This window comes from Chinchilla lanigera, unplaced genomic scaffold, assembly GCF_000276665.1.
Source record: "Chinchilla lanigera isolate Chin_1 unplaced genomic scaffold, ChiLan1.0 scaffold00011, whole genome shotgun sequence".
Lineage (NCBI taxonomy): Eukaryota > Metazoa > Chordata > Mammalia > Rodentia > Chinchillidae > Chinchilla > Chinchilla lanigera.
The window spans coordinates 21,260,917-21,275,027 of record NW_004955412.1 but is presented as its reverse complement, the minus strand read 5'-3'; the positions used below and the strand labels follow the sequence as shown (position 1 = coordinate 21,275,027).

At 49.6% G+C, this 14,111-nt stretch overlaps 1 protein-coding gene across 2 annotated transcripts in view; it reads right to left on the bottom strand.

Moving 5' to 3' along the window:
* The window catches only part of Pou2f3 (POU class 2 homeobox 3), a 78,214-nt gene extending 64,575 nt beyond the window's left edge, over nucleotides 1-13,639 (bottom strand). The window contains exons 1-2 of one of the 2 annotated variants that reach the window (XM_005378347.2): nucleotides 13,428-13,639; nucleotides 7,210-7,278 (exon numbers count right to left, since the gene is read on the bottom strand). In XM_005378347.2, coding sequence (XP_005378404.1) covers nucleotides 7,210-7,278; nucleotides 13,428-13,455 — 97 coding nt within the window. In that variant the 5' untranslated portion in view covers nucleotides 13,456-13,639. Of the gene's footprint in view, nucleotides 1-7,209; nucleotides 7,279-13,029; nucleotides 13,253-13,427 lie in introns of those variants that run through there. The other variant, XM_013511247.1, reaches the window with a different exon arrangement.
* Nucleotides 13,640-14,111: the final 472 nt, after the last annotated feature.

Below are 14,111 nucleotides of genomic sequence, written 5' to 3'. Positions count from 1 at the left end.
TCTGTGTCCAGTCTCCCAGTGTGATCCATGTGGCAGTGCTACTCTACCCTGCCAGCAAAGGATATACTGCCCCCCCCATCTCCAGAGAGGGAATGCCTGGAGGTCATAAGATTTAGCCAGGGTCAGCAGTACCTGCTGCTCATGGGATACCAAAGGAAAGGGACATTCTTATACAGAATGCAAACTCCCCTAAAGCAGAGTATCTCAAAGTGATGCCAGCAAGCAAGGCTGATTGGTGTGCTGTTTTTAGTGTCCAAGACCGGTACATGCAGACAGGAAGAACTGACAAACGTGAATATCATCTAAGTTCAGGTCAGTGGTGTCTCCCTGCTGAACTGGTGTAGAGCAGTTTGCGGGTTGCCCAAAGTGTGTGGTGAGCAAGAGCTCTGTATTACTGTGCACAGCAGGACTGGGAACTAAGTGATCTGTGGCAGACTGGAAAATGGACCAATGGTACCACCACCTAAGATTGAGAAGTGGGACTAACCACTGAGGAGCTAATGGGAACTCTAATGGTAAAAAATGGCTCATGGAGCTCCCCATCTGGCTCCTTTGCTTTTATTCCCTCTTAGCTCAGAGAGAGAGTGCAGAGATGGCACCCAAGGTTGCATGGGTGGGGGTAGGGCTGGGTATCTCCTTAAAGACACCTTGATGAAGAAGAGGGAAGGGCCTTGGGCAGGGCTGCCAGTGTTCATGGTCCTGCCCTGTGGGCTGGGCTGGGCCGGCATAGATGAGCAAGTATCTGTGGTTGGAAGTCATGACACAGGTGTGAGCTGCCATTGTGTCTCACTTGCCAAGGTTCTCTGAGTGCCGGAGGCAACTCCCGGCACCACGGGGTCCTCTCTGGAGACCTCCAGCACACACAGCCACAGTCTGCAGTCTGGTAGTGAATCACTGCCTTCTAATTTCCCTGTTACAGAAATAGGGAATAAGGCCAGATGGAAGGAAGGCTGGTTTTAGGAGGACAGAAAAAGAGGCAGTGGGGTTATGTCACAGCATGAGGATCATAGGAGAGCGATAAGAAAGGACCGACAGGCACTGTGGATTGTATCTCGTACAAATAGGTAGCTAAGAGATGTTGTTGTGTTGGATTTTCTTAGAGATGAAAGATAGGGGAGGCAGAGGAAATCTCTAAAAGGAGGAGATTCTCATTCTCCAAGGATGGGTTTTGAAATGTCTCCAAAGGAGAAGGGAACCATGGAAGAGATGTCCTCTCCAAATCCTCATGTCCTCAGGAATTCAGATCAGTTCCCCTTGATGGCTGGTGGGCTATGGCTTCATTCTCCTCCTCTAGAAAGGGGAGACTATGCCCTACAGGGCACAAAGACCATTTCTTCATTTTATCCTTGCAGTACCCTCCATCTCCTATTACTGTGAGGAAACCCAACATCTTGGACATGCGTCCCCCATCTTTCAATGACAGATGTCCCCTGGATATTTTCAATAATTACCAACCTAGTAATAATGGTGTCTTCATGTGTTTTCACTTCTTTTCGAAATGCTTTTACACCACCGTGTCACTTAATTGTAAACAGGGAGGGTGTGCGTCTGCATGCTCATACATGTGCCTTGGTTAGTGATAGGAGACTGTCAATAGGAGACTGTTTTATTATACCTTTCCCTGAGTCTCACTGGTTCTCAGATGCTTCCTAGGTTCCTCCTGTGCTCTCTACCATGTAAAGACTCACTTTATTAATATTTGGACTGAAAGTTACACCATCTACCTTGAACCTCATGTCTTGGTGGCGATCCTCTGCTTAGTTTCTTGGGAACTCAAGAGGGTAGAGACAGTGACAGCCACAAATGAGCTGACTTTTGGCCATGAGAGTGAGTTCAGTCTTGGGTCAGTCGCTCACTATTTCTCTGGGATTATAGGAGACTCGCTAATTTCTCTATGCCTCCATGGAGCTCCTCTGTAAAGTCACATCCGCCCTACTTAAAGCCATGCTAGAGCCAGGTGTGGTAGTACACTTCTGTAATCCCAGCACTCTGAGAGGGTGAAGCAGGAGGATCGCAAATTCAAGCCCAGGCTGGGCAATTTAGTGAGATGTCGAATCAAAAGAAAAAAAAAATGTTGATGATATAGCTCAGTGTAAGTTCCTGGGTTTAATCCTCAATACTGCAGAGCAACAACAACAACAACCAAACCAAAACAACACAACCACGCTGGAAGTTCCAAGGGTTAAGTGGTGAGTCTTTCTGCAAAAGGTCCCCAGCTGGTTTGCTGACATTAGTCATTCTATCTCACAGCTAGGACAATTGCGATCAGGAAGAAAGGACACCCAAGAGAGATGAGTAGCAGGGTCAAGTTCACTCTCTCACCTCTGAGGTCTCCTTTCTTCCCCTGAGCTCCCCTCCTGGAGTCCTTCCTTCCCAGACCTCTGACCAGGACAAGGGTGCCAAGATACTTGCTCCATGGTCACCTAGGTTTGGACCCCTGCCCCACTGTTAAATGACAAGGGAGGCTGCAGAGGGGTAGAAGCTAGGACCTAGAGGGAGACTGGCTCAGGAGGCAGGGGGGAAATTCTCTCTCAGCTCCTCTTCAATCACCACAGTTCAGCAGAGGGAGGGAGTTGACCCCAGCCCTTCTCCTCTCCTCCAAAGCAAGCATGCTTTGGCCCTAGGACAGGGCTTCTGTTTCTTGGACTAAATCAGTCCACCTACAGGGGATGTGGCTCCCTCTAGCCCTGTAGTGCCGTTCTCCCTAATGTTGGCATTTGTCCTGATGCTGCCACTCGCTCATGTCCTCTGTCCCTGGTTCTCTGTGTTGGCCCTATCTTCCCACCATCATCTTTAAGGAGAAAGTCATAGAAAGATCCAGGCTTCAGTCCATCATCTGCTTGACAGGCAATCTTAGGAAAGGCAGTTAACAATCTTCCCTATCCTAATCTCTATTTCCTCATCTGGAAAGGGGGCTCATAACACTGCCTCTCATAGAGTTTTTGTAAAGGCCAAGTGCATGATGTGCTTGAGAAAGCATTACAGATATGGTTGTCTGCTGTCCACACAACCAGGCGCTCCTGCACTTGAAGCAAAGCTCTTTGGGGACTGGGACATTTCCCTACCTTTCTGAACCCAGGGTCTGACCTGAAGTGATGCTCCACAGATGGCAGTTAGAGGTCTGCCAGTTGGGCCAAGCAGAGGATCAGAACCTGCTCAGAGCAAGACCACTGCAGACGTGGAGGGGAGAGTGATGAAAGAGAAGGGGAAAAGAAGGGAATGGGGAGGGGGTGAGGGAAACTGCTTGGCACTGGGAAACCCACGCACAAATGCGAGGTGTGCCAACAGATGGGAGAGAGTTCTGAATAGCGGGACTGTACATATAGCTTTTATGATTCAGCGTTAGAGACTAGGTAGTCCAAACTCTTCCTTTGTAGGGAAGAAAAACGAAGGTCCATCTGGGGAGACACTTGCCAAATAATATGCAGGGAGTTCATGGCACAGCCATGGTAAGAGCCTGACAGTCACACAGGCCTGAGTCTGGTTCCTGGTTGTAAGCTGTGTGATCCTGTGATGGAGTCAGTTTCTCAGCCTCACAATTTCCTCCTGAAGGGAAATGGGCTAATGATGTCTCTATTGCATGGGCTTATTGTCAGAATTCAATGAGATGGTGTACATAAAGCTGCCACGTGAGGTGGGTCTGGGGAGGAGGCATTGGAAAAGTTACTGGTCTTCCTTGCCTTTTTTCTAAGCCCTCCACCTTGCCCTTGCTCCTGTTTAAGACTATGATGTCGGCGGTGTGGTCAATGTCATCGGGTTGGCTGATGGGTACCTGGGGGCTTGTGAACATCACAAGGCTATATTCTCATCCACCACTAACTGAGAACAGAAGCATACTGTATCGTCAACCTCCAGAGTGAAGGAAAAGTAGTAATAGATAGGGATATAATAAGAAGGATGGAAAAGCAATCTAAAAAGAACTTGGCTTCAGTCTTTTGAGTATGGGAGCAGGTGCAGGGGACAGAAGTTCTAAAACCTTTGCCAGGTCTCTGGTGCTCCTACAAAGATATTCTGAGGTCTCAGGCAATTTGTTCTCTTCAGCGCTGGAGGAAAGAGAAAGATGAGTGCCCTGCCAAGTCTTCCCACCCAGGATGTCTGTGTTCAGGTCTGAAAATGCTCTCCTTGGCCAGTGTGGATGGGAAATTCATTTACCTTTCCAGGCTCCCATCCTTTGTACCCCTTGGGGATTTCACACAACACTGACGGTGCTCACAGGGCATGGGGCTTCCTAGGTCACCTTCACTTATAGTTCCTTTAAAACCCAGAGACAAACCACCTATTAATTCATCCATCTATGCTGGGAAGGCACAAGCATCTTTTAGAAATTCAAAGGAAGCCATTAAACCAAGTGGGTAGACATTGTAATTCATAATAAGCTTTCCTCTTTAAAAAAAAAATGAGTCAGAATGACCTTCCAGGAAGTTTGGTGAAGAAAATTAGCGACTTCTTTTCTCTTGCTCTTAAAGATATGCTGTAATTTGGGATCACCTAGGCACTGATGCTACAGGGCATGGAGCTGAGTCCAGAAGGGAAATACTGAGGGGTGGTGAAGTTTCAGACAGCACAGAAATTGTAGACACCACTGTTTTCTGGGAGTTTAAGAGAACCCACGCAGAATCTTTCCCTGATTGGTGAACAAAGCAAAATCAACCTCAGGTGCTGAAGCACTGGCAACAAGAGGAGGGAAAAGAGCAGCCCAGCCACTTGTAGCCTGAGAGCCCTCAGCAGCAGTGCCCACTCCGTACAGTACAGTCACAGACTCATAATGCTGCCTTCAAAGGTAATGATGATCCCAGCTGCCCTGCACCAAGCACTGCACTAAGGGCTTTTGACATCATGTCAAGAAACTCTCAACACATTCTCTAAGAAGGACATTAATTTTCTCTATTTACAAAAGAGATGTGGATAAATGATCTGTTCACGCAGCCAGTAAGTAGCACAGTTGTAGATCTTACCCCAGGCTGGTTTTATCTGAAATCCATAGTCTTTAAAGGCATCTGTTCCTGCCTCCTGTAGAGTCAGAGTGACTGAGCTGAAGTCACATAGCCCATTGACAGTATCCTTGCTGACAGATTCTGAGGGTCCTAGTCTATGTTCAGATTTTCTTCTCCCTTTACCTACTATACATAGTTCTCACAGTCCCAAATAAGAGGCCAGAATTTGTTCAGATTGTCCATAACACATTAACCTCCTGAATCTCCCAGCAGGGTCAGAGACCCCACCCCACTTTCCTGGCCCACTTTTTAGGGTTCTGTGTGGCTCATTTTTATCCTAACGCTGTTCCCTTGGCTTGGTGAGGATAATAAGTAACAAGAGACCAGTGCCAGTGTTAAGTGTGGTCTTTTTCCATGTGGACAGACTTGGGTCTGGTCACCCTAGCAAAAGGCAATCCAACTTCTCCAGGATCTTGGCTCCTGGACTCTGATTTTTCTCTAGAGAAGAGTATCAGTGTGAGCACCCTTCCCATTACCTTCCACTGAGAGATTGAAGGAAAATTTCTTCTCAGCTGGGAAGGAAGGACAAGTGCCTTTTTCCACAGACTTTAGTAAAACATGGTTCGTTAACAAATTAATTGAAAGATGGGTACAGGTTGGGTGTGGGGGTGCCTGCTTGTAATTGCAGCTTTCGGAGGATACAGGCCAGCCTGGGCTACATAGTGAGTTCAAGGCCAGGCTGGACTCCATAGTGAGACCCTGTCTCAAAAAAAAAAAAAGGTGCAACTGGCTCTCACTCTCCTTAGTCCAGCTGTTCCTCTAAGTAAAGCAAAGACTGTATTTCTATGTACATTGTAACCTGTGCATGTAGAGACTGTTTCACCCTGAGCAACTTAGTGAGACCTTGTGTCAAAAAATTAAAAGGTGCTGAGGATATGACTTGGTAGTACAATATTCCTGGGTTCAATTCCCAGGAGCACAATGTTTAAAAAAATTAATAAATAAATTGGGGAGCAGAAAAATTTGTGGCAAATGTATCCTACAGATAAATCCCCACCCCCAACTGCCTTATTCCTGATCCCAGCTCTTTTAGCTTTAACAGCGGAGCTGGAATTTTCCAAAAGACTTGAAAAAGAGTTTAGCTCTAAGGGACATTGATTCTTTTCCACTTCTTATTTCTGTGCCTCTAATGATCCAGATGAAAGACTAATTGAGGTCTTGTTGGGATGCTACTGAAATTATTCAGTGATATTACAATTTCTACTTATCTTTCTTTATGTTCTTTTTAATTATATGAAGTTTTCAAATCAAGGCTCAGGCTGTGGATGTATGCAACTTTCTTCCCAATTTTTTTCCATGCCCTATCTCTTGAAAAAAGCAAAGTTATTTCTAAACAATTTCTACTTGCCACTCACATGCACTGAACTTGAACTTATTGCACATGAACTTCTTTAGTTAGTTCCTTCACAAGGCCTACTCAAAAATCTGGGACTAAAAGTCTCTAGTTCATCCACCAAAGACAGATCCTGTCTTTTGTCATCAGTAGCAGAGAACATAGCCTGCTGCTTCTAGGAGTGTTGGAATGGCACATCACCAAGTCAATCACAGCTGGATGTGGTGGTACATGGCTGAAATTCCAGCTACTCAGGGGGAAATGAAGTAGGAGGATGGCAAGTTCAAGTTTGAGGGCACCCTGGGCAACTTAGCACTGCTCTGTCTCAATATAAAAATAAAAAAAATACTGGTGATGTATCTCAGCGGTAGAGCTCTTTTGAGTTTGAGCTCCAGTGCAGGAAAAAAAAAGTGAATCAAAGGGTACAGCTTGGTGGTACAGTGCTTGTCTAGCAAATGTGAGGCCCTGGGTTTGAAACCCAGCACTGCAATAATGAACTACTTCCTTAACTTTTTTAGTTTTGTTTTGTTCCTAAGGAGCTGGCTCCTTTCTGGACTAGTTCCAGAGGTTTATTCTACTGAGAGCAATATCTACTATTCCTTTTTTTTTTTCCGGTACCAGGGATCGAACTCATGACCTTGCACTTGCCGGGCAGGCACTGTGCCACTGAGCTAAATCTCCAACCGTAATATCTACTATTCCAAAGCTCCAGGGTCCTAGCCCACATCTCCAGAGAATTCCCTCAGTTTCTAAGACCCAGCTTTTGAGTCTGACTGGCTGAAAGACCAAGCAAGAAGAGACACCACATTGCTGGACAATTTGTGGCAACTCTTTCCCATCCCCTGCTTGCGTGTTCCACCTCCCAGAAGAGAAGAATCTTACCTGGCTCCACCTGGCTGAGGGTGCTACGAGTGTCCGTGGAATCTGCTACATCCCCACTCATCTTGATATCTGTGGGGGAAGCACAAGTGATTTTAATAACAGGTCACAATTTTTCTTGCTATGACATATGTGGCTTTAACTAAACAGCAAAGATGAATATGTAATTACAACCACCATCAGACTTTCAAATTCCTGATTCCTGAACATACAACCATTAGAATATTCATAAGTGTGGGGACACAAGCCCCCTCCTCTTGGGCTTGCCTCCTCTCCAGGCCTTTCTGTCCCTCTTTCTCCACTGCTGCTGCACCATCTCCCACCTTTTGCATCATTCATTGCCACTTCCTCCTATCACCAAGACTCAGATGGTAAAAATTTAACAATGGGAGGGGTGTAAGAGTGGAGTGAGGGGGGGCACTTCCCATTCCCAGGCTTCCCTTCCTTTATGATTTGAGGACTTAATTTTATTTCTTTAAAGTAGCTTAAGTAGTATTCCTCCCCACTCTACATAATAACCCCACCCAGGAGCTAGGAGTACCCTTTAACCAAGGTTTGCCCTTCTCCCCTTTCAAGCCCAGCTCCTGCCTCTGTCCTCTGTCTTGTTCTTGGGGTCAGGGCACTGTGGGGGTGACACCCTCTGTATCTACTTGGAGATTTTGTTCTTTGGGGATCTTTACCTTCTCCTACTCCCTCAACTTGCTCAGTGAGAAAGGGGCTGGCAGTGGGTCACTGCCCTGCCCACGAAAGCATACCTACACGGGGCCCCAGTGTCATCCCAAGTCCTGGCCCTCCATCCTGCTTCATTTCAATAAATTAAACATTTACCCACCACAGACAGCTGCCACCACCTATGAGGCCCCTAAGTTTCCTCCCTGGTCAGCAGAGGGAAGGAAAGAGGAAACTTTAAATGATATCTTTCTCTGTCTCTCTTCTCCCCTTTTAAACCACCCAAATACTGAAGCTGTTAAAAACAGAAGAATATTTTATTCAAATCATGCTGCCCCCCCCCTTCACCCCTACCCTCTTCTCTGGGGCAGCACTTTAACTCTTTCAAACCACATAAAGTCTTGGTGAGTTAATTTGCATACTCAGCACCCCAGCCAATCCCAGTCAAGGAGGCAGGCTTCATTTGCATCAGGTAATCAGGCAGGTTCTCAGTCTGGATGCCAGAGGTCTGGAGAGGATTAGGATGAGGGGAAAGGGTGGACCTCTGCCACAGGAAAAAAGGGGAGAAAGCATATGTGGTTTTTTAGGGCAGTGATGTGCGGGGCTGTGACAGATTTATACCTGGGGGTGCAGCGTATAACACCAAGCACACAGAGATGGGGACTCCAGAGACTCAGAGCTATTAGAATGCTCCAGAAATAGGGAAGGGAATAAGGTAACCCTGGGAGTAACCATGCTTTGAGTAGTTTTTTGAGACCTGCCAACTGAAGGAAGACTCGTAGGTAAATACTCAGAGCCCTGTGGACACCTCCTCAGACATTCACACCACACTGGGTGGTCACAGAGCTCCAGGAAAACCCTGCAACCATACCTGACCCCCAAGTATTGGGGAAGTGCTTCTTGAACCTAACCTCAGTCTTTCCTGCTGTGGTTTCAAACAATCTGTATAGTCTGCCATGAATAAACATGCAGAAGAACTAGTGTGGGCCACCTGAGCACATTTGCAAAGGGCCTCTGCAGCTGATTGCTACCGCTCCTCTGGAGAAGCGGGCTTCACTTTGTTCCCCCTGTGGGGTGCTGACCCCACAGCTGCACAGAACTTAGCACTGATGTATAGCTCACCCTTCCCCGCAGGGCTCTTCCACAGCGCTGAGCACAAGCCCACAAGCAGAGACTGCTAGGATAGCGTGGTGCAGAAGGGTTCTCCTTGTGCTTTTAATCTGCTTCAGAGGAGCTGAGATGGAGAAAATGGGTTTTGGCATTTGACAAATCTGGGTTTAGTCTCAGCGCCATCACAGGCTTTTACCAGCCACCTACGTGAATTTTCTCACCTAAAAGGAGGGAATAATAAAACACACCTACCACAGTTATTATGAGGATTAAGTGAAATAATGAAGACAAATAAGCACATAATAAACAGACTCATTAAATAGATACCAGCTCAGATGTTAGTCGGGTCCCCTCTTGCCTCTTTGTCCTACCCTTTCCTTCGTGCCTTCGCTGTTACCATGAACGGCTATAGTCTTGTGTCTCAACACCACTGTAACTTGTCCTTTAGTATTAACGTTCTCCAAGTTCTGTTCTCACAGAACAGGTGTTCATGGGACAGGAAAAAGTTAAGAGGCAACGAAGCTAGGACCACAGCCAGTCTCTGAATTGACTTGTTTCCAACTCCTGACATTTAAAAGGGTAACTTTTTGAGCTAAGCTGTAATTGTATGCTTGTAACTCAAACTTTCCTTCAATACCCATCGCCTATGTCACTTTTAAGTACACCCAGAAGCCATTTCTTTCACTCTTTAAATCAACTTCACATTTAGTCTTAATTATGGCTAACAGTGACTAAAAGACACCATACTCACCCCCACCCCACACAACCTTGTGACAATACGACTCTTCAGAGTTGGCTAGGGATTCGGGCCTGCACGGAGGGCATGGTGTGATGACCTGTGAAACCTCTTCTGCAGTCCCATAGGATGCTGAGATACCAAGAACCTGTTCCTGCTGGGTAGGAGGCTGAGGCTGATGGGAGGGACAAATGCTTGGGTCTCAGCCTACAAATGGGCCAACACCGAAACTCCTGAGATGCTGTAACCCTTCACCTGTCGGACAACACTTGCTGGGGGTGAATGAGAGAGGTGTAGGGTGGGGCTGCGCTCCTCCGTGTTCTTATCTCAGCCAACTAAGAAGGCTCCTTGCCATCATGCCCTTCCCTGACTATGCCATGTGAGAGCCAGTTGTCAGAGCAGACTTTCCTTTGTCTGCCACCACCATGCCCTGAAGCTGGCCTTGCCCTCCTCGTCCTTGGCACAACCTAGGAACAACCCCTCCTTACGTGTCGATGAACATGGAACCCCAGTGGTAGCATCTCCCCTAGCTACAGACTCAGTGTCCTCTGTGCCCTGGACCTGCTGGGACAGGGCTATTTGGGAAAAGCAAGGGCCCCACTCTTCTCTGAGTGTCACCCTCCTGTCCTTGGAAGGGACTGGCCCTCCCTCTCTCACATACTTGCTGTTGGGAGCACTCCTACCACACCATTTTTCTCTATCTCTTTCCTCTCTTCTTAGCTCTTGTCTGTACTTCTGCTTATCTATCTGTCTGTCTGTCTATCTATCTATCTATCTATCTATCCATTTATCCATCTATCTATCATCTATCTTTGTGGTACTAGGGATTGAACCCAAGTCCTTTCCACTGAGCTACATCTCCAACCATTTAAAAAAACTTTTAATCGGGGGCACAGTCTTATTAAATAGCTAAATAGTTTAGCTGGTCTTAAACTTTCGCTCCTTCTGCCTCTACCTCCCAGAGTGCTGGGATTACAGGTGTGCACCAACATGTCTTGCTTTTTCTCCTGTTTTTGGCCCAGAAACCTGGAGCCCCTCCTTGGCTGGGAGCCTCTGTGCCTGGTGGCTCCATGCCTGCTCAGGTCTTTGTACTCAGTGGGAGAGAAGCTTTGCAAAGTACCAGGTGCTGAGGTTCGGGGCAGACCTGAATCATGGCTTGTACTCCGGTTAGTAGAGCAGGAAAATGGCGCTGACTCAGGGGCTCCAGAGCTAGCTGAGCCATCTGAATCGGGGAGAGGGGCAGGCAGCAAGCTTATGCCCTAGGTAGCTCCAATTCCTCCTCTTTCCCCCATCCAAACTGTCCCAGTAAATCAGTGGAAGAGGAGTCCCCAAGGGCCCAGCACTGGGAATTTATAGGGGAAGTGTTCTGTCAAGGATTAACAGAATATAGGATTGTTGTAGTGGGAAAAATAAGGTCAAAAGAGACCAAGTTTCATTAAAGAGGATACAAGACTAAGGGACCCTAGAGAGGAACTCATAATACAACACTCTTTGGAGGGAAAATGTCCCCCAACCCCAGCTCCCACAACTGGGTCCAAGCTGAAAAGTCCTGTATAGAAGACCCTGAGCTGAAAAGCCCACCAAGACCTAGTCAGTAATTCTGCGCAGAAAGTCCTAAACCAAGAGAGCCCACGGAGGTGCCACTGAAGGGACGGAAACAGTACAGAGGAGTCAAGACCGAGGAATCTTGCAGGGAGGCCTGACAGCCCCAGGGAAACAGACTAAAGGAATAGCTGGATAGAGCGTGGTAGCACATGTCTGGAATCCCAGCATTCTGGGAGGCTGAAGCAGGAGGTTTGCAAGTTCTAACCCAGCCTAGGCAACTTAGCAATGTAGTGAGAACCTGTCTCAAAATAAAACATACAAAAGGACCGTGGTTACAAAGAAAGAAAAAGCTGGGGAGAGGGCAGCAAGAAAATGTGTACAGATGAGCCAGCCAGTCTATCCCAAGACGGACGGCCCCTTGGTGTCTGGCACCCAGCCCACAGGGACCAGAGGATGAGCAAGCTCTCTGAGAAGCATCAGCCTGGAGCTGGCTCCAGGGGAAGCCATGGGGGCTTGGCCCTGTCTCCCAGCCTCACCCCATCTCCTGCCTTAGATACTCAGCCCCAAGGCTGCTTCCCTGCCTGGCCCCAGCTGTTCCACCTCCTCCCATTTCCCCAGAGCAGGAGCCTCCAGTGGAGGAGGAGGTGGAAAACCCCCAGGAAGTCTCTGATCTTAGTCCTGAAGAACTCCCCACCTCCTGCTGGGACCCATCTTTGGAGGAGTCTCATTCCCCTTTGAACCCTGGCCTTCTTGACAGGAAATGAAGGAAAGAAAAACCTCCCAGGGGATCCTCCCCAGGTGCTCCCAGCTCCATGTTGGTGCCATGGGGTTTGGAAGCAAGACTTTGGCCAGACCCTGGATGACACTGAGTTGATCGGTTCCTCGAAGCCATCCTTCCACTCAGCCCTGCTGGGAAACAGGAACTGGGCTCCCCAGGTTCCCTGCGCACCCACTGCTGCTTGTTTTTAGGACTGGTAGGACCCAGGAAGGGCCAAAGCCTCCAACCTGCCCTGTTTCTTGGGGTAGGTCAGGGGAATTGCCTTCTCCTCCCTACTCTCCCGCAAAGGAGAGCAAACCACACAGTTCAGCAACCCTGAAACCCTAAATAAAGGTCTTTTGACCCTGCCGGCTTTGAGAGGCAAGGTGCTGAGTTTGAAGCAGTCAAGCCAGCTACAGTTTTCTTCACCTGGAGTGTTCTTTGCTCAGGCCCTCAGATGTCCACCAAATCAGGAAGCCTCCCACATGCCCACCCTTGACCCCAAGCCCAGCCCTTCACTTCAGCTCCCACCCTAGCCCAGCTGTGAAAGCAGTCAGAAGGCTAAATGGAGATTCAGTTCATTCCGTGCCCACCTATCATTCCTTCACCCAGGAGAAATGGACTCCGGCAATACTTTACCCCAGGCTTCCCAGCCCTGGGGAAAGGAGGTCACGGGATATGGGAACCACAGGGGGGATCTGTCACCACCCACCCTGGGACACAGGTTCACCATGCAACGCGCCCAGACACAACCAAGACCCACAGAGCATGTGGGGGGACACCTCCCGTACATACTGACACACCCGGAACATGTGCGCAGGGATCTTCAGTGCCCAGGACGTGCCGCTTCTGGGGACTGTCCCATGCCGTCTCGCAACACACACGGGCACAGGCAGATGCTCTGACTCACCTGCTGCGCATGCCCTAATCAATACACATGGCACCTGCCCCGCAGGAGCCTCTGTAATTGCCCTCCTCCTCCAAAGCCCCCCACACAAATACCCACTTTGGCTCCATTTCAGACAGGCGCGGGACACCCGCTGCACAGCATGTGGATACACGTAGCATATGCACTTCCAGGTCCACACCCCAGCTGAGTGAGTGCACACCCATCTCAGCAAGCTCATGGGACAGCAGCGGCATAGCACACCTAAGCGACTGCCCGCTCCCTCCAGGGATCTGGGGCTCCCGGAGATCCCGCGCCCCACCCTCATCCTTTCTCAAGGTTCCTTACCCAGACGGCGCCCCCTTTAGCCCCCCAGACACCTACCCAGGACGACCCGCTATCCACACCGCCCTCTCCTGGCCGCTGGGGAATAAGCCCCCCATGGCGAGGTGCCCCTCTCCTTCCCCACTTCCCGCGCGCAATGACACCTGTCAGAGCGCCCTCCCTCTGCGTCTCACCTGGGTGCATGGGCTCCAGATTCACCATCCTGCCCCAGGCGGGGCCAAAGCCAGCGCCCCCCCAGGCCCCCAGCGTCTGCCCCAGCCGGGCCCCCTGGGAAGCCAGGGTCTCCTTCGTCCCGCTCCCGGCCGCAGCCGGAGCCGCTGCCACCGCCGTCGCGTGCTGTGTTGCTCCGGCCCGGGTGGCACTCGGCGCGGTCAGGATTGCCACACTCCCCAGGTGAGCACGCGGCGCGGGGCGGGGGCCGCCGGCCACGCCCCCTGGCCCCGGGCCCAGGCAAAACAGCGATTTGCATATGGGGAGGTGGGGGCCGGGAAGGAGGTGGGCGCTGCCGGGGCGGACAGACCAACACCTGTCTGCCGTCTGCAGGACCCGGCCTGGCCGCCCCTCCCCACCACACCCGCAGCGGCCCGGGCTCCTGGTCCAGCTCGCCCCTGGGCCAGAGCCTCCGTCTGGACTGGCTCCCGAAGAAAGCGCTACAAGGAACCTGGAGTGTTTGGAAAAGCCGCGGGGGTGTGCTGGAAAGAATCTGGTCTTGGAATCCTACCTCTCCACGACTACCAGCTTTGTGGTAGGGGACAAGACTCTTCACCTCTCTGAACTCATTTTACTAATCTGTAAAACGGGCCAAGTGCTAATCAAAACTGGCATCGATCTGAGGTAAGCAGGAGGCCAAGCTCACC